We start from the raw sequence: 24731 nt of genomic DNA, 5'->3' as shown, positions 1-24731 counted from the left end.
ACATCCCAACAGACAAAATAACAGCCCACATACTGGCCTGTCAGTGCATCCCTTCTGCCAGTCCGTCCCTTCCGGCAGTGCCAGATTGTTTGACAGGCCTGTCAGATGCTTCCCCAGAAACCCACAGAGCCAGATAGAACATCCTCAGCTGGAAGAGGAACAGTAGACCAAAGGAGGAGTATGCCACATTTTCTGCTAAGATACAGAAAATGTCTTCTATAAAGTCCCTCCCCTCTAAGAGAAGACATGCTTTGCTCTCACAGGACTTTATTCAGAGTGCTGACTGACTGCCACCTGATGAGCTGTGTAACAGCAAATGAGGAGCGACACTGGGTCAATATGACCTACTCTCCGGTTCTGAGATGCATTTGTTCAATTGAATTATTTATTGCTTTCAAAGTCTGCTTTACCAATGAAAAACCAACCGCAGATGTACTTTACATTTGCAACATTATGTCAAAGTAACATTTTTATGTGTTTCATTAATACGTTCACTGAGTACAAGTCATAGTAAGTTCTGTTGCACATTCATCATCAGGATCATGTGCAGATTGCAGGATAAATTGAAAGTGAAATTTCAATACAGTTGTCAGTATTTGCAATGTCTTTGGTTTTCTATTTCCATAGTCCAATAACAACATATTTTAACCTAGAGAAAGCCAGAGAAAGATTCTCAGATTTGTTAAGAAACACATAATTGTAAAAATTAAATGCAGAGTGTTGCAGCTGAGGACACCTTCTTTGTCTAGTGAAGGCCAGCCACACAGAGCAAAAGAGTGACTGCTGAACTATAGGCTGATCAAGGCACCTACTGTACAGATGTGTTCAATTTTAGACAAATCAACTTGCTGGACAGGACAGCTGGGGCCCAATTAAAGAGAGTGTCCTAAGGGCGCAACAATGTGCACTCTCTTTGTGTGCCCCTGCGGCACAATGGTATTACAGAAGGAGCAGTAGACTCTTGTGCGTCCCCTTCATACAGATAGTGCTGACACATATGTAGCACCAGCTCTATCATGAGAGCGCGTTACCGCATTTGAATGGGCACGTTTCCCCAAGCAAATGAGGGAATCAATTTGCTTCTGAGCTGCATTATGGATGCGAGGGCAGCAGCAAGCATGCCGAGAGGTGCACTGAAAGTGTGCCACAAAAATATGGCACACTTTCATTGCGCCTCCGAAAGGCAGCCCTATGGAGGGGAGAAACGGAGTCTCATGGACCCCCAGCTATCCCCTTGCAGGTGGGAGCAGTCACTCACTGCACCCACCTGTTAGGCGATGTCTCTTTCCTCTAGAAAGTGCAGGCAGGTTCCCACATGCACAGTGAGACACGGAGTGGCTCTGAAGTAGCCGCTCCATATTTCACTTGAATGCGCTGCCCCCGAGGCAGCCCAAGTTTGAGGCTGTCCTTGGGGCAGTGCATTCAACATAACAGGGTGCTCTTTTCCTGTTTGTGTCGGCACATCTCTTTTAAGGCGCTCTGTGGTGCAAATAGGGAAAGTGCACTTTTATGAGCCTATAGACCCTGGAGGCTTACAGACTGAAGAGCTAAGAGTAGCAAACTCACAACCGTTCACAAATAAAGGTAGCCACTTTGACTGATAAAAAAAAAGCCCAAATGCAACTTCAATACAGTTTCCATAAGTTTGGAAAATGTCCGGAAAAGATTAGAATTGCATGTTAATGTTTCAGAGATTTGCAACACTGCCTGTGATTTGCCCCCAAATTAATCACAAAGAGCACAGATGGATCATATAGATCTGTCATGAAAAAACATGCGTTCTGCAATATAAACTCAAAAGTCAATGCATCATTTTTTTAAATGTAGAACCCAGGAATATCGACCAATTCTTTAATTGATGGGTTAGATAATGCATGTATTTCTGTGTATGGAGATACATGTAAGTACGCTGTGTTGTCTTTTGTTTGAAAGAAATGTCGAAAGAGCAGGGAAGAGATAAACATTTCTCGGGTGAATTATTATAGGTAGCACACAGGACATCGTTCTATAAATACAAAGCTACAAGATGAAATAATATCACGAAGTATTCTGCAAGGGAAGGGTTGTATAAACAGATAGTATGAGGCTGTATTATTTGATTGCAATTCCATCCCAGCCAAGCAGCCGGCAAAACTTGAAAATGAACTCCTTCAATACCTTTTCATACCACATCTAAGAGAGTGGCACCGCCCAATGTATTCCCTACTTTGGCATACGTGTCTGGCAAAGGAACTATTTTTTATAACACATATATCACAAGTTCCAACTCATTGACTCTAGTATCGCCTGGAAGGAAAGCACAGAATAGGCTGGGCTACTTTGTGCACCAGATAAAGAGGAAATACTGTACAGAATGCACCTGAGACAGCACATTTTTACAATAACTTATCTGCAGTGCTATGCAGTTCTATCATGAGAGCTCGTTGTGTGTGAATTCTTGAGTGTAATTAATTATTAATAGTGATTGATAACAGAATCAACAACGTTGGACACTGTCTACATTTATTCACACATGCTTATGGTTTTAAATTGTAACACCATTTATGATATCAACCCCTGTCTTTGTGCAGATCAAAAATACATGGGATTATTATTCCAGCTATGTAATGATTTTAATGAATAATGCCAGCCTTAAAAACCCAATTTCTCATCATTCATTTCCTAAGTAAGTTGTTAGCCAATGGACCTTCCTATAAACAACAAGCAACATAAAAAACATAGGTCTAACACTAAGGGGTGGATTACAATGCAGCTCAGAAGGCTCCGACCAACATTCGGAGCCTTCCGAGCCGCATCGTAATGGGCTCATCGGTTTACTTTCCGACCGCCGCATTATGATGCTGTGGGTCAGAAAGCAAACTGGCCGGTCATTGTGGCTGGCTTCCGAAGGCCTCCATCGACCAATCGGAAGCCGGCCAGTAATCTCACACCCTTGAGATTACGATGCACGGTTTCTGGTATGGTTTTCATGCCAGCCTGACATGGAAACCATGTCGGAAACATGCTTGGGGGCCCTCAGGGTCCCCTTGGGTGTGTGGCCTCTGGTTGGGGGCCGAGGGGACACCTATAGTGTATATCAACAAAATAGGGACATAGGGGTAGGTTTAACGAGGTCCAATATACATACCCCGTCAAGTAGTAATGCAAAAAGGTACAGAGTTCCTCTAACGAAGACAAGAAGGGGGAGAAAAATGTATTGTCATGTGTCAAGGGAAAAAGTGGGCCTGGCTGTCAGTGAAGCAGGTCGAAACAGAAAGGGGGGGGGGAGTCCCTTGTTGGAACTAGGGCTCTCACACACCCAGCAAGCTAGGTGTCATGCTTCATCATTTAAGCTGGCCCCTCGTCAGGTCGGCGCTGCAATACCTGACGGGCACCCAATATTGGGGCTCTTTGGCGGGGATCTTTTGTTCCTGCCCATGGGTGCAGTGGGGGTAAGGGGACCTAGTGTGTGTAGGTGTGAGTGATAAGTGTGTGAATATAAAATAGGTACTGTTAGTCCACAAGCAAAGAGTTTTTATTATGGTGGTAAACAGCCTAAGTAAAAAAAAGTTGAGGTGGGTATTGAAACTAGTGGTTACGTAACTAGTTGTGCAAGCCCTACTCTCAAAGAGATCTACATGTTTTGTGCAATGGTTGCCATAATGGTCAGGGTACTTCCTCAGGATCAGTGTTAAGAACTATCTACAAATGTTGGTATGTGAAAAATCTACATACCTAACAGGTTTCAGCAAGGTAACCTATACCGCTACCAAGGTAATCTTGCAGCAGTGACCGGCGGGCGTGTGAGGACTCCAATTTGGGTCCAGCGTGGAGAGACGCTGCGGCTCGTAAACCTACCCCTGCCGCCGGACCTGTTTCGACCTGCTTCACTGACAGCCAGGCCCACTTTTTCCCTTGACACATGACACTACATTTTTCTCCCCCTTCTTGTCTTCGTTAGAGGAACTTGACACCTATAGTGCCCCATCTGTTGATCCCTGCACCCCGTGGCAGGCACTTTAAGGTCCCTGCCACAGGGTGCAGGGATGAACCACACATCCCATTTCCCTATGGGAGCATGCATTATGGCCAGGTTATGGCTGTAATTCGCTCCCATAGGGGAATGTAGGAATGCGACCAAACAGTGCTCAGTCGCATTGTAATTAGTCCTTAGGGAATGCAGACTGGGTGTCGGTCGGTCCCAGGACCGAGTCAGTGTAGGGCAGAAGCAATGCCACCGGACATCGAACTCGGCCCCTTTATGTGCAGGGTGACATTGTATCTTGAAAAAGGGATAGTTACCTCCAGATACAAATTATAACACACATTGTATTGCTTGTTATTCTTTAATATTTAGCTGACCCCACCAGCAGTCTTTTTCAGAAAAGTTGTTCCGCCGTACAATAAAGTTTGATAACATTTGTGTTGAGCAGAGGCTTACAAATATTGTGAAATGGAAACAGTTCTATATCGCTATTGATGTGCGATTTATGGTCTGGCTTGAAAGCGTAGCTGTCACCAATTATGTGAGCATCACTAGAGCAGGGCTTTGGCTCCACCCACATGTTGGGAGTCAGGAGTATGTGTTTTGATTGAGCAGAATTTGTATTTCCCTCCACACAGCTGTGATCATTTTGCTTATTTATCCAGCTGCCTAAGCTGGAGCTTTCAGTGGCACACACATGACATTGGAATGCTATTAAAGTGTCTTAGATAAGTAGATACTTTATGCTGTTTTTCTCTTGAAGCAGCACAAATGGAAGGAGGGCAGTCATTGTTGCTGCTGCCCATGCAGCTTCAAGCTCAAGCATACCAAATTCACATTTACAGAAGGTTTTAGCTGGCCTTAATATGTTTTGCTGCTTGAGTGGTTCCATGCACATAGACATGATACCAAACTATGATGTAGTTATATTTCCCATAGAACAGAAGGTGACAAAAAAGCAAAGATGTGCTGATACTTTTACATATAGTACATTTTTCAGGTTTCCTGTTTTTATGTTCATTGATAAACCAAGAGTATTCATGGTCAGTCAACATTGCCAAAGAATGACTAGCTGTTGTCGTGGTTTTGCTAATGAGCAGGCAATTATATAAAACAAGCATTGGCAAAGGCAAGTGGTCTTGCTTACAACTGAAAGTGTCTCTTCATTGGATGCAGCTTTGGGTGAGTGATGCTGGGGAGGGGCGAGTGGTTGAATGCACGATGCTGTCAATGGATAGGGGGAGAGGATGCCTGAGTCGAAGGATGAGTGATGGAGTCCATATATAAGTGTCTGAGTGCCTATGCTTGCCCATCAATGTCGAGGTACTTTCAGTTATAAGCGAGAACTTTTGACTGTGCTTGTTGTGCTCTTGACATGAGTTCTGGTGGTAGCAAACAGCCAAGGAAGACCTACAAAGCAAATTCAGCGTGGGCAGAATTAAACATCATCAGTTAACAAAATGTCAATAGACAAGAAATTTAGAGACACCCAGAAGAATTAAAGAGTTATAAGAGTTAGTTAGTGCTTAATTTCAGCAGGTATGAAAAACAGCGTGCAAGAGATAGTTAAAGGTGGTGAGAGTGCCTAGTGCTGGATAAAAGAGCATAAGTGGGACTCAAAAATACGTCGCCTTAGTGTTCAACATCCCCGAAATTCGATAGCACCAGCCGCAGGCTTCTGAGCAAAAACTTGATCACTGGCTCTTATTCTTTCACAAATTAAGCACTGGAATTAGTGACAGCATTGTGGATGTGAAAAAGCTAACCTTCTCTAGAACCAGCCAGGCAAAATCCAGATCACAAAGACAAGAAATGTCATTTGTGCGTTTGAAAAAAGATGAATCTGAATAGGACCAGGTCTTCCAAAACTGCTCATGAAAGTGATTTGAACCGTTGTGGTAGCAAAGAGGAAAAGTGGCCTCGAAAATAGGGCTGCTGAATTTAGAACTGTGGTTGAGGGATTTTGAGCTGAGGCCTGGATTCAAACTGTGATGCTGAAGAACACTGTTAATTTTCACGTGCTTAAAAAAATCTGTGACCTAATTTGGTTTTCTCGTTAAGCGCTCTCTAGTGCAGTGTGGACAAGCTCGTGCTATATAACACAACAAATACAAAATGGCTAGAAAGGCGTCTGGGGTCAAGGCACAAGGTTTTGAAAAGAAAAAAGCAGACAATTTGTAAATATGATTGAGAATATAATGAAAGGTTTAGACTAGCCACCACTAAGGTTTTACTTGTGCGTTTATTTTTAATTAATGTTTGCCAATTCCTCCCTGGCTTCTACTTTTCAGGGTCCATTTTGCGGACCAGGCCGTGGAAAGAGAAGAAAGAATGTAATCACCGTGAGGTTTCTGAACTTCTGAATTCTTGTGAACCTCCCTGTCGTCCCTTCCTTGCCGGTATGCAGAAATTACCATCTTCTGCCGGTGGAGCCAGTGGCAGGGAGGTCTGATAGGAGTGTCCGTAGACATCACTATGTGAGTGTTTCAAACAAGTAAAATGAGAGTTGTGTCTAAGCTAGCCACACTTTTTAAATATACAGATAAACCCACAGAATCAACTGAATTACCGAGACTATGTGGCATATTCTAAAGAACGTGTGATAACAATTGCAAAAGTTACTCAACGCAACCTTCAGCATTGCAGTCTATCGCAGGAAAATTACGCAGTGTCAACAAAGCATTCTCAACACTGCGGCACCATGCGATATTCCCCAGATAACGCGTCAACTGACCGCATTAAAATCAACGCCACGCCGCAAAAATGCGAAATGCTAACGTAAAAAATGCACGATGAGGCCAATCGCGATGCAAAAATCAGCGAAAACCAGCTACAGGCCTGCAATTCACACGCGTCATGTGGGAAAAATCACCATAAAAGTAGAAAAAAAACTGACAAACAAATGCCAAACAACAACCAAGCACAATGGATGTTGCCGGAGCAAGTACGGAGGAAAACCCAGAATCCAACAAGCCCCCAGATGACCTGCCTGGGACTTCAGGGTCAGTTAAGGGCAAGGAGAAGAAGAGTAGGAAGAAGCGCTTCAGTCCGAAAGGAAAACAGGATCCTGATAATGGAGGTGGTCGAACCCCATCAACAACTGTTCGTCACCTCCACTGTGTCATTGGCAACAAAAAATGGACTATGGACAAGGTGAATGCAGTCGCAGTGCTGAAGAGGACAATGGAAGAGGTCAAGAGGTGTTGGAATGACGTCAAGCGCAAAACAATGCAGAAACTCGCCAACAACCGGAAGGCAGCAATGCAGACTGGAGGTGGGAGTCTTGCGCCACAGGTGGAGCTGGACGAGATGGAGGAAATGGTGTCCACAGTCATCAGCAGCGAGATGGTGGCCGAAGTCGGGTGACCGGACACTTCCACAACACGTCCACAACAGAACACAGGACGCAACTGGCGCATAGTGGGTGTAGACACTGGCCAATCACAAGTGGCATTGCAGGGAAATGTGAGTAGATAATGTACAAGTTGAAACACACATCCATGATGTTGTCAAAATGTAAAGTTTTGTCCACTGTCCCGCAGCAAATAGGCAGCCCCTCCAAAACAGCCACGATGTAGACAGTCATGCAGTCTGTATGTGAACATGTACAAGCCAACAAAACACATGTGAACGCATTGTCAAACTGCATCTCCCCTTCACATTGCAGAGAGACAGTCAAACACCTCCTGCAGTGCACAGGTTGGTCGCACACTGCTCGTCACACCAGCAAGTGGCCCCAAAGGACTGTGGTAAATGTAGTGGCGACGGCGGGTACGCCTATGCCACGATGTATAAAGAACAGTATGTGTTGCAGTGCAGCCCGAACCTCTCTTCTCTGATGACGAAGAGGACCACCACAGATTTGAATCCGACGCCCTCAAAGAGTTCATTGACAGTCTCCACAGCCAATCTCCAGGAGCAGGGCAGCCCAGACCACACAGCAGGCAACACAACCACTACGGCTCCCTCCCAGGACCCCCACGAAGAACAAATGGCCTTCCAACACCATATGTTGGGATGCCAGGAGCAGCTGGCTGAACAGGTGCTAGTGGGCTTCGACCGCATGGCAGACAAACTAGATGCCATATGTGGGTGTCTAAGTCCCATCAGGGACCACTCACAGTCCCTAACAGACACCCACAGTCCGCTCCATGCACTCCAATGAACCATGGCTGACATTACCAGAGTCCTGACTCTGAGACAAAAACGACTGTCTAGTCAGAGTGGCTCCAGCGAGCTCGTCCGGGAGCTGGGACTGATTTGGAGGCTCATGGAGAACATGGAGCAGGCCAGTGCAAAAAGAGTGGCTGCACATCAGCGAGAGGTAGCTGGGTTCCACAATGACCTTAAAACCATCCTCATGGAATTGCTGCCACAAGGCCTGGCGCTGATGCGTGCTGCAGCTACCACTACATCCACATCTCTGCCCCCTGAAGTGTCAGTGCCACACAGTGCTGGAGAAAGGCCAGCACCACCCACACATGAGGCACATGAGACAGCAGGGGACGAAGATGCGGATGAAACCACCTTACTGGTACGGAGAAAACTGTAGCATTCATCTCCACCACATGGCCGGTATCAGCTTGGTTCTGCCCTCTGCATCATCGCCTTCCACTGTCCCTCGAAACACTCTGCGATACACCCCTTGTACCTTGCAATGGACTGCCATATTCTGTATGAAAGCCAATGACACAGCTAACAGAGTGCGGACTGCACTCTTCCTCTTCCTTTGGACATGTCATTCCCAGAAGGACTCTAGCTGGCCCTCCATGGGCCAACATTGTTTTTTTTTTTTTTTTTTTTTTTGAAAAACCTTTATTAGCATTTCAACCAATAACAAGTATGGGCCTACAACCCCCCGGGGCCGGCCGCTAAGCAGTCAAAGCCACAGAGATCCAATGTGAACACAGGCAGAGCCTCGGGGAGCAGAATCTCCATGCTAATATATTCTCGGCCAGTGAATGGCGCAAGTAGGACACCAGGATTAAGAAGGCTTTCATTTTATAATAGGGAAAGACGAAAGGATCAGGTGCCAAACAATTTCCCAGCAGCGAAAAATGGCAGGCAGAATAACAAACGTAAACAATAAACGGCAATCTATCGAGTCAATGGCGCTAAAACAGGAAGTGCAGGATGTAGAGAAGTATCATGACCAGTTGCGCCTGCAGTCCCATGCCCTAAAGCCCAGAAAACACCCCGGAAATTGTGGCACACATGAAAAAGCAGTGATTCACAACAAAGGAGTTGTACCACGCTGATCCCAGAAAAGAAAAACAAAGAAGAATCAGAGAAGAAAAAGGAGGCCATGGAAAAAAAAGGGTAAAGACTAAAGAATCCCCTTCCCCAACCCCCCACCCTGCACCTCTGCAGATGAGTACGGCCCCCCCCCCAGCAGTGTGCCTGTCGCCCTGGAACCAGACCCAAAATATAGCAGAACAGAGAAAAGGGAGTAAGAAAAGAACCCCACCAGACGGGGGGTAGAGAGAGTATTAATAAACTGGAGGAGGGCCTTCAAAACATGCCCCCGGCTTCTCCCTCCCGCACGGTAAGTTTTCCCCAAGGCAAACAGTAAGCAGCACAAAATCGACCATGTCAAAGAAAGATGGGGAGCATTATGCACCAATTATACTAATAGCTATGCCATGAGAGCACGCAACCCTTGAGCCCGCCCGTCTACTAGATGACCACCCCTGAAGGATCAGCCTTATCCTTGACCACTCTTTGCAAATCTGCCCATGCATACCCCTCGACCCAGCGCCATGTCCAATGTTACAAGGTAAAGGAGTGTCCAAAAACGACCGGGAAGCGACGCACACAGGTGGGGTGGAAGTCTCTGAGTACCAACACAGTCCGCATCATGGAGGGACGTCTTTCCCAGTGTTGCCCCAGGATCTGCACTGCACACAAGGTCCAGGAAGGCGGAATCAGCCAAAGTAGACAACTGTTGCTTGAATTTTCCCTGGGTCACCGGAGGCCGTGCACGGGACGAGGCCACCACCTCCCACTCAGGTCCAATACCTCCGGAACAGATCAGACCCACAGCCAGCCGATCACACGGAAGCATACTGTCCGGAGTTTCCAGCTGTTCACTAATCTCAGGGGTGGCCGCGACATTGTCCTCCTGTGTGCAGTGTGGGAAGTCCCTGTGTACCTGAGGACAGGCAGGCCGCAACTGTCCCGACGCTGATGCCACACCATCGAGCTTACTCCCCAAGACCCCGATGCCATGAACCAAGGTGGAATGAAGGGCACCGAGAGCCTCGAGGAGGTCGCCGTACCCCAGCACTGCTCTCTGCGATCGCTCCGCCACACTCCCAAAAGTCACACACTCCCAGTCCTGCTGTGACCCGGTGGACAGGATGGTAGGCTTCATCATAACAAGATGGCCGCCGGGTAGGCCCGACCCGTATTGGGACCGGGACCCAGGGACAAGCGCCTCAAGGTCCACGTCGCTGGAAACAGGGTTCCGGGGGCAGGCAAAAATTATCCGTTGTGTGGTCACGGGCAACAGTCGTCCCCACCACGGACCAGCGCCCGCGAAAATCCGGGAGCAGCCCGCAAGAATCAGGGCGAGTTATGGGCGGCGTCCGGGCAGCTCACCGTCAAAGGCAGGGGCAATCACCGGAGAATCTCAGAATTGCCACCCCGGGCATGCCCTCGGTCCGCTACGCTTAGCGGTAGGAACGACCACGGCGAAATGTAGGCCGAGGTGTGCACCGCTCCGGTGGTCCGACTCCACCCAGTCACCACAGGCCGCTGTTGTTGAACTGCCACCCGGCCAAGGCGTCCACTCGAGGTCCTGGCTCCAGGGCTGCACGGGCCGCAAATTTCAAAGGCACATTTCTCCGGCGGTACCGCCGCCAGAAACTTCGGAGTCACACGGTCGGTTGCCACTCTCATTCACAAATACGAGCGCGTAGCGCAGGCTGAGGATCTCATGCAGGATATCCGTGCGGGATGCGGAGGTTCACGGAGCCGGGAGTCTACGCTGCCGTCCCGGTCGCCATCTTGGCTCCTCCCCGGGCCAACATTGTTAAATGGACTTTGCATGGCCTTGTACTGCTCCAGATGCAACAGTCCACTGAATGTGCATTAAACATTCTTTGTCACACTGATGTGTCATGTCTATGGTCTTTCACGTGTGGTAGTATGGACGAATGTAGGGTCAGTGAATTCCTCTTACGTCCACGTGGCTCATGTTGTTGGACTTGGGTCACAGGGTGACACATTGCCGAATGTTGTCAGGGTGGCGCCGACGCAACAACAGCGACACACACATTTGTTTCTTCCTTTTCCAGCCCAGTACGTAACAATGGCCAGAGCCCCGGGGTCATTGTTCAAACCCTTACGCTGGACTGGCATATGCCAGGCCAGCCCACTCCGCTTATGTTTACAGTGGGGGACGACAATGCTACATGTCCCAGGTCTTCCCTGTAGGGATCTGCTGCTCACAGGTCTAGTTGTCAGCATGCCACAACACTCCCTCACGGCTGGTGTACACCCAAACCACACCCATCCAGCACACGCGTCAGAGCACATGTGACCCTGCCAATAAAATGGGCCGGGAGCATTGCTCGACGCCATTTCCAACCTCTCTCGGGGTGTATTCGTGTGGTGTGCATGTAGGCATGGGGGCGCAGGGGCCTGCAACATCACATTCCGCAAGCCAGGAGGTGACATGATGGTGTCCGCACCACAATACCCAATCCTAGGGTGTCCATGATTTGCGGGGCACAGACTTGCTGGCACTGAATACACTGCAGCCGGCACAGGCACACCGCCACGGGACGGTGACTTTCGGTGCACTGAGGTAGGAGCACCGTAAGTGCTGAGTAGGAGTGTAGCCTGCGATGATGCCCCGTCCCGGCGGTCCAGACTGCTCAGGTTTTGTGTGTCCTGCTGGACCGCAGTGTAGGCCGGAGCCAACGGACAGCAAGGGCCTATCACCATGTGGCATGGCCTCGCAGGTCACAGAGTTAGTGGCACTTCAAGGGCTGAGAAAGTGTGCAGCCTGCGATGATGCCCTGTGCACTGGTATGTCCTCTGCCATGGTGAAATCAAGGCCCAGCATCAAATGTGAGACCTGGTGGCCTGCGGAGCGGGGCTGCATGATGTGGATGGTGCCATGTTGTTAGAACCGGCGGTCTCTAGTTGGCAGAGGTATACACTTCTGACAAAAAGGGACCCACCTTCTCTAGTCAGGGCAAGGGGATTACACACTCAGATAACCCCTGCTCACCCCCTTGGTAGGTTGGCAGAGCAGACAGGCTTATCTCATAGGCAGTGTGTTAAGCATTTATGACCACATACAGTAATAAAGTGAATACACTACAAATGGACACAACACAGGAGTTATTATAAAAATAGTATTTTTATATAAGGCTTAACACAAGACCAAATAACGACAAAAATATACCACAAACTTCATAAATACTCTTTGGAAGGAAAAATAATAGTTCAGGTAAAGTTTCTTCTTAGGAAATAGTTCTTTAGCAACAAAAGTAAGTATTCTTCTGAAAACACAGTTCTTGGCAACAATGTGACCCCCACAGGAGTCACACGATGTCGAGTTTACGATATTCCCAAGGTTCGGCGTCGACCGCGAGGAGCGCTACGTCGAGCCTTGAGTTGCAACAGAACCCGCAAACACAGTACCTTTGGAAATGAAGAAAACGATGATCCACGGCGTCGAGATGTCGGCGTCGAGGTCGGCGTCGATCGTGCCTCGGATTCGGGTCGATCCGCAGCGGCGTCAAGAGGTGTCGGTCCGGAGCAGTGCTCACGGCGTCGAGAAGGGCGTCGCGTCGATGCGATCAGCAGCGGCGTCGAGACGGGGTCGCTTGGAGCTGGAGCCGAACTCACTACTCACTGGCGTCGATACCGGCGTCAAGACGGGGTCGCTTGGAGCTGGAGCCGAACTCATTACTCACTGTTGTCGCTACTGGCGTCGATCGGGCCCGGCGGCTGGCGTCGAAGGCTCGTAACACTGGAGCCGTTACTCACGATGTCGAGCTGGATTCGGCGGCGTCCGGCGACGTCGAGACTGCATATTTCCCCTGTGCACTGGAAATAACACTTTCCAGCAACCAGCAATTCAGTAGAGGGTGAAGTCCTTTGGCCCTGTGACTTCAACAGGAGGCTGGCACTCTTCCAGCCCTTGGAGATTTTCTTGCAAGCTTCAGAGTACCCACCAAGTTCCTCTCTCCTTGTCCCTTGGCAAAAATAAAGAAGCAGCTTCAGGTTCCCCCCAGCAACAGCACACTGGCAGAAGGGGGAGGCAAGTCCTTGGATCAGCAGGCTTCTTGTCCTTGGTAGAGGTTTCCTTGTCAGAAGTGATCTAAGTTCTTTGGTTCAGGGGTCCTTCTTTTATACCCCTTTTCTGCTTTGTTCCCTTTGTCCAAGCAGGGAAATTCCCCCCATCCTAGGTTTGTTGTGGGTGTTGCCAGGCCGAGGCACCTGGCCTATTCACTGAGCAGGGCAGGGTCATCAGCCGCCCAGCCGGAGGTGGAGCCAGTATTGTCACTGGCAGGGGCAGGGCTATCAGTTGCCCGGCAGGAGGTGGAGCCAGCATTGCGTCAGGCAGGGCAGGCTATCAGGGACTACTCTTACCCCACTCTAAGTGTAGATGCCTCATTCACCCCACACTGACTCATTCAGACCTCTGGAGCCACCCAGCCCCTGACACACACACCAAACCAGCAGAGACCGGTGGATAGTTGGACAAGAAAATAGCCACTTTCTAAAAGAGCTATTTTCAAACACAGAATTTAAAAACCATCCATCCTAAAGGGTGTGTTATTAAATTCTGAGTTCAGGGATACTAAACTCGACCTGCTACCATGCTCCCTGAGTCAGATAGATTATAATGGAGTTAATAATCAGTCTGCCCATTCTGGCCTATGGGAGGCAGGTAGCCCTTCAATAGTGAAAAACGAAAATGGCTGTAATTCACTATTAGGTCATGCCACACATATCAGGGCATGACCTACCTCTTACCAACAATGCACCCAGCCCTAGGGCCTACCATAGAGGTGTCTGAAATGTGGCAAAGTGAAGGTTTTAGAGACTGGCAAGTAGGTTTCCTTGCCAAGTCGACATGGCAGTCAGGGACTGCACGCAGGCTCTGCGATGGCAGGCCTGGGACACATTTTATAAGCTGCTTCTGTGGGTGGCACAACCAGTGCTGCGAGCCCACCAGCAGCAGTTAACTTACATGCCCTTGGCACACGCGGTGCACTAGACTAGGGTTTGAACAGTAAGTCAACCAAGCCAATCATGGTAACACCAATCAATCGATCAATTTAACATAGGGAGCACTTGCACTGTGGCACTGATCAGCAGTGGCACAGTGCCCAAAGCAATATTCCATCAAAAACATCGTAAACAGAGGAGGCCAACAGAAAAAAATGGAGGAGAGACTCATGCCAATGATGCCAGGTCTAACACATGTCCCCTCCAGCTGAAATGTGGGGAGAACTACCCTTCACCCAGGGAGTCCTCATCACTAAGGCGGAAAAATCTGGACAGACCATCAGCATTGGCGTGATCTGTACCAGGGCGGTGTTTCACCGTAAAGTCCATCCCCTGTAGGGAAATGGACCGACTCAACAGCTTTGGGTTTTCCCCCTCATCTGCATTAACCATCTGAGGGGCCTGTGGTCTGTCTGAACCCGGAAGTGAGTCCCAAACAGGTAGGGTCTTAGCTTCTTCAGCGCCCAGACCACAGCAAATGCCTCACGCTCTATTGCACTCCACCTCTGTTCCCTGGGAAGTAACCTCCGGCTGATGAAGGGTACAGGTAAGTCTCGGCCCTCCTCATTTATCTGCTCTGAAGCGTCCGTCTGTACAATGAACTCTTTGGAAAAGTTGGGTGCCTGGAGGACCGGTGCTGTACACATTGCAGTTTTCAGGGTGTCAAAGGCTTTCTGACAGGCGTCAGTCCAGATCACAAGTCTCAGCTGCTTCCTGGAAGTCAGCGAGGTCAAGGGGTGCACAATGTTGCCATACCCCTTGACAAACCTCCTGTAGTAACCTGTGAGACCCAAGAAGGCTCTCACCTGAGTCTGGGTTTTGGGCGGTTCCCAAGCCAGGATGGTATCTATCTTGGGTTGCAGGGGGGCCACTTTGCCGCTCCCTACTTGGTGCCCCAAGTACACCACTGAACCCTGCCCAATCTGGCACTTACTGGCCTTAATTGTGAGGCCTGCTCTGCGCAGGGCCAACAACACTTCCTGGAGGTGGCGCAACTGTTCCTCCCAGCTGGCGCTGAACACTGCTATGTCGTCCAGGTAAGCGGCGCTGAAATCCTCCAGTCCAGCCAATACCTGGTTGACCAACCTCTGGAATGTGGCAGGGGCATTCTTCATCCCAAAGGGCATAACCCGGAACTGGTAGTGCCCATCTGGTGTGGAGAATGCAGACCTCTCTTTTGCCCCATCGGTCAAGGCGATCTGCCAGTACCCAGACGTTAGATCAAACGTACTAAGGTACCGGGCAGCTCCTAACCGATCTATGAGCTAATCAGCTCTGGGGATGGGGTGCGCGTCAGTCTTGGTGACCGAATTGAGTCCTCGGTAATCCACACAGAACCGAAGTTCTGGTGAAGCACCAGGCGCTGCAGCCTTTGGGACCAAGACCACTGGGCTGGCCCAAGGACTGCTAGAGGATCAACCACCCCTAGGGCAAACATCTTAAAGACCTCCTCCTTGATGTATGCTCTGACCTTGTCAGTCACCCTGTAGGCTTTGTGCCTCACAGGAGTGCTGTCCCCGGTGTCCACATCGTGGACACACCACTGAGTGACACCAGGGATTAAGGAGAACAGATCAGGGAATTGTCCCAGCAGATGGCGACAATCTTGCTGCTGCTCAGGGATCCGTGTGTCAGAGAGGACAACACCATCCACTGACCCATCTTGCTCTTTTGCACACAGGAGGTCCGGAAGAGGCTCACTCTCCTCCTCCATTCCAGCATCTGTGCCTAGGAGCATGCCCACTTCGGACCTTTCTAAGTGGGGCTTTAACCGGTTGACATGCAGGACCCTCAAGGGGTTCCTGGGAGACTTCAAGTCCACCAAGTAGGTGACATTGCTCTTTTTCTCCACAACCTCAAATGGTCCAGTCCACCTGTCCTTGAGCACACAATGTTCTACAGGGGCCATGACCCAAACTTTCTGACCAGGTTGAAGCTCAACCAGAGTGGCATTCTGGTCGTACCACCGCTTCATCTCTTCCTGGCTGGCCTCCAGATTTGCCTGAGCAAGATCTCTGAAGCGCCGAGTCTGGTTCCTAAAGGCCAGCATGTAACTGCATACATCCTGGGGAGGTTTCCTGGGAGATTGCTCCCAGCCTTCTTTGACCAGACTCAAAGGCCCTCTTACCGGGTGTCCATACAAAAGCTCAAAGGGACTGAACCCCAGAGACTTTTGTGGCACCTCATGGTAAGCAAACAGCAGGCATGGTAAGAGGACGTCCCATTTACGCCTCATTGGTTCTTCAAGACCCATAATCATGCCTTTTAGGGTCCGGTTGAATCTCTCAACCAGCCCATTACCTTGAGGGTAGTAAGGAGTGGTAAACTTGTAGGTTACCCCACACTCCTTCCACAGAGACTTCATATAATTAGAAATGAAGCTGGTGCCCCGGTCTGACACCACCTCTCTGGGGAACCCCATGCGGGAGAAAACACCCATCAGTACCGGACCCACCACGGGGGACAGCACTGTGTGGAGAGGGATGGCTTCCGGGTACCGGGTGGCATGGTCCACCAAGACCAGGATAAACCTGTTGCCCATGGCTGTCTTGGGGTCCAGTGGCCCCACAATGTCAAACCCCACTCGCTCAAAGGGGGTACTGACCACGGGAAAAGGGTGGAGGGGAGCCTTCTGCTTCCGCCCACTTTTCCCACTTGCCTGGCAAGTTTGGCAGGTCCTACAATGGATGTCTGAATCCCTTCTCATCTGGGGCCAATAAAAATGGGTGACAAGCCTGTCATAGGTCTTGTCCTGACCCAGATGTCCAGCTAACGGAACGTCATGAGCCAACCCCAGTAGGAAGGCTCTGAAGCGCTGGGGTACCACCAGCACACGGGCTGACCCAGGCTCAGCAGCCTTAGGCTCGCTATACAGGAGGTCGTTCTCCCAGTAAATCCAATGTGATCCTGACTGATCACCTGTCATTTGGGCTGAGGCCTGCTGCCTCATACCCACAAGAGAAGGGCACACTTTCTGTTCAGCACAAAATTCCTCCCTGGAGGGACCACCATCCTGCTGCCAATGGGTCAGCTCGGGCAGATCTCCCAGTTCAGCCACTTGTTCCCCTGTAGGTTCCAGGGCATCCCCCTCAGGGTCTGCTCCCTCCTGGACCGTGGGAACGATGGGGGATGGTTTCCCGCGCCCCCTGCCTCTTCTCTACATGGTTGGGTCCTGGGCCATACTTTCAGGCTCCGGGACCCCATCAACACCCTTACTAGCTGACATGGACCGGGTGGTCGCACACACCCACTCCGGCAGACCCAACATTTCCAGGTGCGCTTTTCGCTCCACCTTAGCCCAAGGGGAGTCCTCCAAATCATTGCCCAGGAGACAATCAACAGGCATGGCGGGCCTCACAGCAACCTGAAGAGTACCTGAGACCCCCCCCCCCACTCAAAAGGAACTTGAGCTACCTCGCACTTACTCTGTGAGTTGTCAGCAGCTACAACGGGGTAGAATGCATGCGGGACCACCTGCTCTCTGGACACCAAGTGACACTTGACAGCTGTCACACTTGCTCCGGTGTCTCTGAGAGCTTCCACCCTATGGCCATTAATGGTCACCCACTGCCTATATTTCTTAGTGTTACTAGGCAGAGGGGTTGGAGGGACCATTTCCACGTCTCCTAAAGAGACCAGGGACATTTCTGCGGGACCCCACCCACCGGGGGCACCCATCTCGCTCCCTCCCAGGGCTACATTCGCTACCTGACGGGGGGTGCACGCGGCGGTGCATTCGAATCCTTCATGGGACACTGGGGATCATAATAACGGTGTCCCACCTGCTTACAAACGTAGCAGGTCATTGGGCCCCTGGGAACAGGTTTACCTGTCGGGACCTCTGGCTTCTTTACAGGGGGAGGCTGGGAACCCTTCCCTTGGTTCCCTTGGGGATTACTTTGGGGCCCTTTCTGAAACTCCCTCTGTTTACCCCTGTCCCCCCCACTCTTCTGCTGGGGACCCTGCCCACCTTTGGCTGAGTCTCCCACTGGACCCTTGTGGACCCTGGTACTGACCCAGCGGTCCTCCTCCTCAGCAAGTTTTCTAGGGTTAGATATCTTGCTATCAATAAGGTGCTGGCGTAACTCTGGAAAACAGTTATCAGACAAGTGCTCCCATGCAAACAAATCATAAAGAGCATCATAACTATCCACCTTGCTACCCTTTACCCAACCATCCATGGCTCTGCAAAAAAAGGACACATATTCAACCCACGTAGTACCAGGCAACTTCTTACATTCTCTAAAGGCTTGTCGGTACTTTTCTGGAGTTAAGCCATACCTTAACATTAAAGCATCTTTCATATGAGTATAAGACATCCTTTCCTCAGCAGGCATGTCCAACAAGGTATCTCTCCCTTCATTGACAAAGCGACCCCACAACCCCGCTCCCCAATCTTTCTCAGGGACCCGGTGGGCCAACAATGCTAACTCATATGCTTTGAACCATTGACCAATATCCTCATTTCTACTGTAATCTTTTATCACATCTTTGGGAAAATAAAACCTACTTTCTGCAGGCACAGATGGAGTGCTGCCACCAGAGGGATTCAACTCTAAACTCTTAGTTTTAAGCTCCATCTCCCTCAACATCTTATCACGTCCAAACGCTAATTTCTCTCTTTCAAAATCTAATCTTTTGCTCTCCATTTCAGCTTCTCTCTTGCTTCTTGCATTCTCTAACTCCAACTGCCCTCCTAATTTAAGTTTTGCCATCTCTAACTTGTGCTCCCTCTCCTCCCTGTCTTCCAACTCTTCAGGAGAAAGGCTCTTAGAGGAAACACTGCTGCCGGGAGATGCCACGTGCCCATCCATGGCCTCTTCCTCTTCCTCTTCCGGTACCACCCCCGGATCAGAGGGATTTCTGGCCTCTAACCAGGCCTTCAGCGTTTTACGGAAGTCCTCTGCCACTCTGAGCCCTGTGGTAGGAACTTTAAACTGCTTGCAAAATTGCTCTAGCTCCTTTTTCTTGAACTTCTTTATCAATTTTTTATCAAATTCCTCCACAACAATAACAGCAGGGGTAGCAGCTCCGTCATCCTCCATGGTCATAACTAGCAGTGTTTAATAAATAAGCTCCAGGAAAGCGGAGAACAAAAATAGAAGATCCTACCAAAACAGATTGTGGCTGCGCTATATTCTGCTTTCACTATGTAGCGTACACTAATCACTGCACATGAGTCATAAATGCAAAGTTCAATCCTCACCGCTGACCACCAATGTTAGAACCGGCGGTCTCTAGTTGGCAGAGGTATACACTTCTGACAAATAGGGACCCATCTTCTCTAGTCAGGGCAAGGGAATTACACACTCAGATAACCCCTGCTCACCCCCTTGGTAGCTTGGCAGAGCAGACAGGCTTATCTCAGAGGCAGTGTGTTAAGCATTTATGACCACATACAGTAATAAAGTGAATACACTACAAATGGACACAACACAGGAGTTATTATAAAAATAGTATTTTTATATAAGGCTTAGCACAAGACCAAATAACGACAAAAATATAACACAATCTTAATAAATACTCTTTGGAAGGAAAAATAATAGTTCAGGTAAAGTTTCTTCTTAGGAAATAGTTCTTCAGCAACAAAAGTAAGTATTCTCCTGAAAACACAGTTCTTGGCAACAATGTGACCCCCACAGGAGTCACACGACGTCGAGTTTACGATATTCCCAAGGTTCGGCGTCGACCGCGGGGAGCGCTACGTCAAGCCTTGAGTTGCAACAGAACCCACAAACACAGTACCTTTGGAAATGAAGAAAACGATGATCCACGGCGTCGAGATGTCGGCGTCGAGATTGGCGTCGATCGTGCCTCGGATTCGGGTCGATCCGCAGCGGCGTCAAGAGGTGTCGTGCCGGAGCAGCGCTCACGGCGTCGAGAAGGGCGTCGCGTCGATGCGATCAGCAGCGGCGTCGAGACGAGGTCGCTTGGAGCTGGAGCCGTACTCACTACGCACTGGCGTCGATACTGGCGTCAAGACGGGGTCGCTTGGAGCTGGAGCCGAACTCACTACTCACTGGCGTCGCTACTAGCGTCGATCGGGCCCGGGGGCCGGCGTCGAAGGCTCGTAACACTGGAGCCGTTACTCACGATGTCGAGCTGGATTTGGCGGCGTCCGGTGACGTCGAGACTGCAGATTTCCCCTGTGCACTGGAAATAACACTTTCCAGCAACCAGCAATTCAGTAGAGGGTGAAGTCCTTTGGCCCTGTGACTTCAACAGGAGGCTGGCACTCTTCCAGCCCTTGGAGATTTTCTTGCAAGCTTGAGAGTACACACCAAGTTCCTCTCTCCTTGTCCCTTGGCAAAAATAAAGAAGCAGCTTCAGGTTCCCCCCAGCAACACCACACTGGCAGAAGGGGGAGGCACGTCCTTGGATCAGCAGGCTTCTTGACCTTGGTAGAGGTTTCCTTGTCAGAAGTGATCTAAGTTCTTTGGTTCAGGGGTCCTTCTTTTATACCCCTTTTCTGCTTTGTTCCCTTTGTCCAAGCAGGGAAATTCCCCCCATCCTAGGTTTGTTGTGGGTGTTGCCAGGCCGAGGCACCTGGCTTATTCACTGAGCAGGGCAGGGTCATCAGCCGCCCAGCAGGAGGTGGAGCCAGTATTGTCACTGGCAGGGGCAGGGCTATCAGTCGCCCGGCAGGAGGTGGAGCCAGCTTTGTGTCAGGCAGGGCAGGCTATCAGGGACTACTCTTCCCCCACTCTAAGTGTAGATGCCTCATTCACCCCACACTGACTCATTCAGACCTCTGGAGCCACCCAGCCCCTGACACACACACCAATCCAGCAGAGACCGGTGGATATTTGGGCAAGAAAATAGCCACTTTCTAAAAGAGCTATTTTCAAACACAGAATTTAAAAACCATCCATCCTAAAGGGTGTGTTATTAAATTCTGAGTTCAGGGATACTAAACTCGACCTGCTACCATGCTCCCTGAGTCAGATAGATTATAATGGAGTTAATAATCAGTCTGCCCATTCTGGCCTGTGGGAGGCAGGTAGCCCTTCAATAGTGAAAAACGAAAATGGCTGTAATTCACTATTAGGTCATGCCACACACATCAGGGCATGACCTACCTTTTACCAACAATGCACCCAGCCCTAGGGCCTACCATAGAGGTGTCTGAAATGTGGCAAAGTGAAGGTTTTAGAGACTGGCAAGTAGGTTTCCTTGCCAAGTCGACATGGCAGTCAGGGACTGCACGCAGGCTCTGCGATGGCAGGCCTGGGACACATTTTATAAGCTGCTTCTGTGGGTGGCACAACCAGTGCTGCGAGACCACTAGCAGCAGTTAACTTACATGCCTTTGGCACACGCGGTGCACTAGCCTAGGGTCTGAACAGTAAGTCAACCAAGCCAATCATGGTAACACCAATCAATGTATCAATTTAACATAGGGAGCACTTGCACTGTGGCACTGATCAGCAGTGGCACAGTGCCCAAAGCAATATTCCAGCAAAAACATCGTAAACAGAGGAGGCCAAGAGAAAAAAATGGAGGAGAGACTCATGCCAATGATGCCAGGTCTAACACATGTCCACTGGTCTGGGCTTGTGGCTTGCAGCAGCACGTGGTGGGCCCACTTTTCTACATGCCGGTGGCGGAAGGTGAGCAGTGAGGCCTTGGTGCGCAGTGTCGGCACTCTCTCTCCCTGTCCCTCACTTCTTTTCTCTCTCTCTCTCTCTCACCCCCTCTCTGTCCGTCTATCTCTCTCTCCCCCTCTCTGTCCGTCTATCTCTCTCTCCCCCTCTCTTCCTCTCTCTCTCCTTCGCTCTCTCGCTGTCCCTTGATGTGCGCAGGACACACCTTCTCATCATGATTTTTGTCTTGCAGGCTTTGACCTACGGACTGTCCCGAGGGGAGCCGCAGTTGTCTTCATTTCTGTTCTGTGTTTATTTTAATACATTTTCATTTGTTAGTTCGAAGGTGAATGTGTGATGCTCATTTTTGTGATGACACATGCATGTCACCACATGTGATTGTGCGACATCAGGCAGATTATTTGGTACATGATTCAGTGCAGTTGATGTGGCAGGGGAGTGGGGTCCCGGGGAAGGGTGGTTCTGGGGGTGGTGGCGGCGGGTGTTGTGGCCTTCTTGTCCGGCACGCATGTTCCATGGCTCCATGGCATCTGTTGTTCTTCAGGTGTGGGTCTGGGCTGGGCTCCCTTTTGTGGCGCAGGCTGCCATCCGAGTTTGCACCAGGTCCGAGCAGGTGTTGATTTTCTGCTGCTAACGCGCCTTATCGCATCTTTCGTGGTCTTTTCGCCGATCTGGCTGGTTGTTGAGAATGCTGTGGAGTGGTGTTTTTGTTGCTTTTGGCACGGGAACGCCTACTCTGCGTCTCATTAGCGATAGTTGCGGGGGTCATGTGTGGCGATTTTTTTGCGGCTGCTATCGCAGATAAACTGGTGTTCTGGGCTGTTGACACCAGCTTCTGAATGGGGTGCTAAATTTATCACGACTTTGGCTGCGATAAAGTGCCGTTAACTCGGCGATAGCTCCTTGAGAATATGGCCCTCTGTGTATAGTGCAACACCACTAGCTGAAATACCTTTTTGTGCTTCCACGATATCCAGATTTGCTTCTCAATATCAATCATAAGTGGCCCTCAGTGTGATAAGTCTACAGGTAGTAGAAAGCAGGCATAGGAGGGTAATAGTGGTTTGGCCAAGATCACACAAATGTGATAGTTAGGAAGATTGGATTAAAAGTAAATTCTTCAAAATCAAACGTCAACCGCTTTGATATTATGGGCCTCATTACACAACAACAGAATTACAGAGCTAAAATTACCGATACCATAAAGTATGGTGATTTTTAGATAGACGTTATGTCCACAACATTCGAGCCCCAAATTTGGGAATAACATCAAGAATGCATGCATGAACTGTTTCAATTTGCAAGTGCTGCACCCTATCAAAACCAGGTGTGTTAAGGGGTTGGTGAGAAGAGTGAGGAAAGAGCAAGGAAAGCTATTTGCTTCGACGGAGTTCTAAATGCAAACTCAAAAAAGTTGTCTGAGGTCAATAGTGGAATGATACAACTAAACGTATCAAAAGGATCGTAAAGTAGCTATGGTCCATTTAACTGTGCCACTGCACAAACAAGGACATGCTATTGGTTTGAAAGTCATTTCCAAAGCCTACTACTATGACCAATTGCAAAAGATTGATAATACCACTAAGCTCCCAATACCGGAAAATGTGTTATCATTATTATTATCATTTATTGATCGTGATGCTGAGGCTAGTTCAAAACATACACACACATCCACAATACCATCAAGTTAAGTACTCCCTCAACTTAACAGGAAACACATTGGTTTAAATAGATTTCAAAAGTTTTCAAGTATCGAAAAGGAGATATTCGTCTGTATTAAGAGTGATGAACATTTTCCTCAAAAGATACATTTGACATTTCCAATGAGAAGCAAACTTCAAGAATATTAAAGTGGCCCACTAAAATATTTCTAACATTCCAAAGAATTATCAATTTTAGAAGCAGAGATATTGAAGTCTATTGTTATGATTTAATATGCCTCCATAGTTATCCATCAGCAGATTCTGCAAGTTGCATCATTTTTAACCTTACCTACTGTTGAACTTCTCAGGGTGTTTTTCGCGCATGATGTGGAATCTGTGGGCAATTGACGCATCCTGCAAGGCAGAAAACAGTGGAAGTAGACAGTTATTGGGAAAATGTATTATCATAGTTAAAAAAAAAAAACTTACCTACAAATGACTTTTATGTTCTCAGTAGCATTTAAGAGGTCATGTTATGTCTTTTCATAGCTTTAGCATTCCTGGGGTAAAATCTGCTTGTGAGGCTCAATCGTAACTATTTTTCACTTTGTGAGTTTGCTATCAATCACCCTCGTCTCAACTGAAATGAAACAGCTTGGGAAAGTAGGAAATATCCACCTTTGACGTTCCCAATGCCATAGATCCTTATGACTAAAAAAAACGTTCTTACCAAATTGTTAGTGCAGTTCCATGTATTTAGTATACAGTGTTTTTATGTTTTTTTATATTTGTAAAGCGCTCGAATGCCGAGTGCACTAGTGAAATAACAACTTAAAACCATTGCGATTTGAAAGGCATACATTTTCTCCTATTAGACCAGCAAGATCTAATTCAGCACCCAAGCCCTCTTGCTTCACCTCTCTTCCCACAATACATCGCATCCTGTACTTTCACCCTGCGCTCTCCCCATACCCTTGACTACTGGGCCCTGCACCTTAACAATGGTCCCTGCATTGATCAACCCTGGCTACTGACCCCACCTGTACATACACTAGCCCTTTCTCCAGACCTCATGTCAATAAAAGGGCAGCTACCTGCCATGGATTTATGAGAACCTTGAGAAGAATTGTGTACAGTTTTGAGCAGCATTGATTGCTGTAATGCTCTGTTGCTGAGGCTCCAGAGTGCCTGCTTAAAAGACTATACAGGATTCAAGTGATGACTTCTAAATTGGCATGGAACAAATCTAGATATGATTCCGCATCAGGT

General features: G+C 48.9%; 1 protein-coding gene across 2 annotated transcripts in view; it reads right to left on the bottom strand.

Moving 5' to 3' along the window:
* The window catches only part of DGKB (diacylglycerol kinase beta), a 1940047-nt gene that overhangs the window by 865694 nt on the left and 1049622 nt on the right, over positions 1-24731 (bottom strand). For both annotated transcript variants that reach the window (XM_085630814.1, XM_085630813.1), the window contains one exon: positions 23812-23876. In XM_085630814.1, coding sequence (XP_085486940.1) covers positions 23812-23876 — 65 coding nt within the window. The remainder of the gene's footprint in view (positions 1-23811; positions 23877-24731) is intronic.

This window comes from Triturus cristatus, chromosome 10 (assembly GCF_964204655.1).
Source record: "Triturus cristatus chromosome 10, aTriCri1.1, whole genome shotgun sequence".
Classification (NCBI taxonomy): Eukaryota; Metazoa; Chordata; class Amphibia; order Caudata; family Salamandridae; genus Triturus; species Triturus cristatus.
The sequence above is the reverse complement of the archived record's forward strand: the minus strand, read 5'-3'. Positions and strand labels throughout refer to the sequence as shown.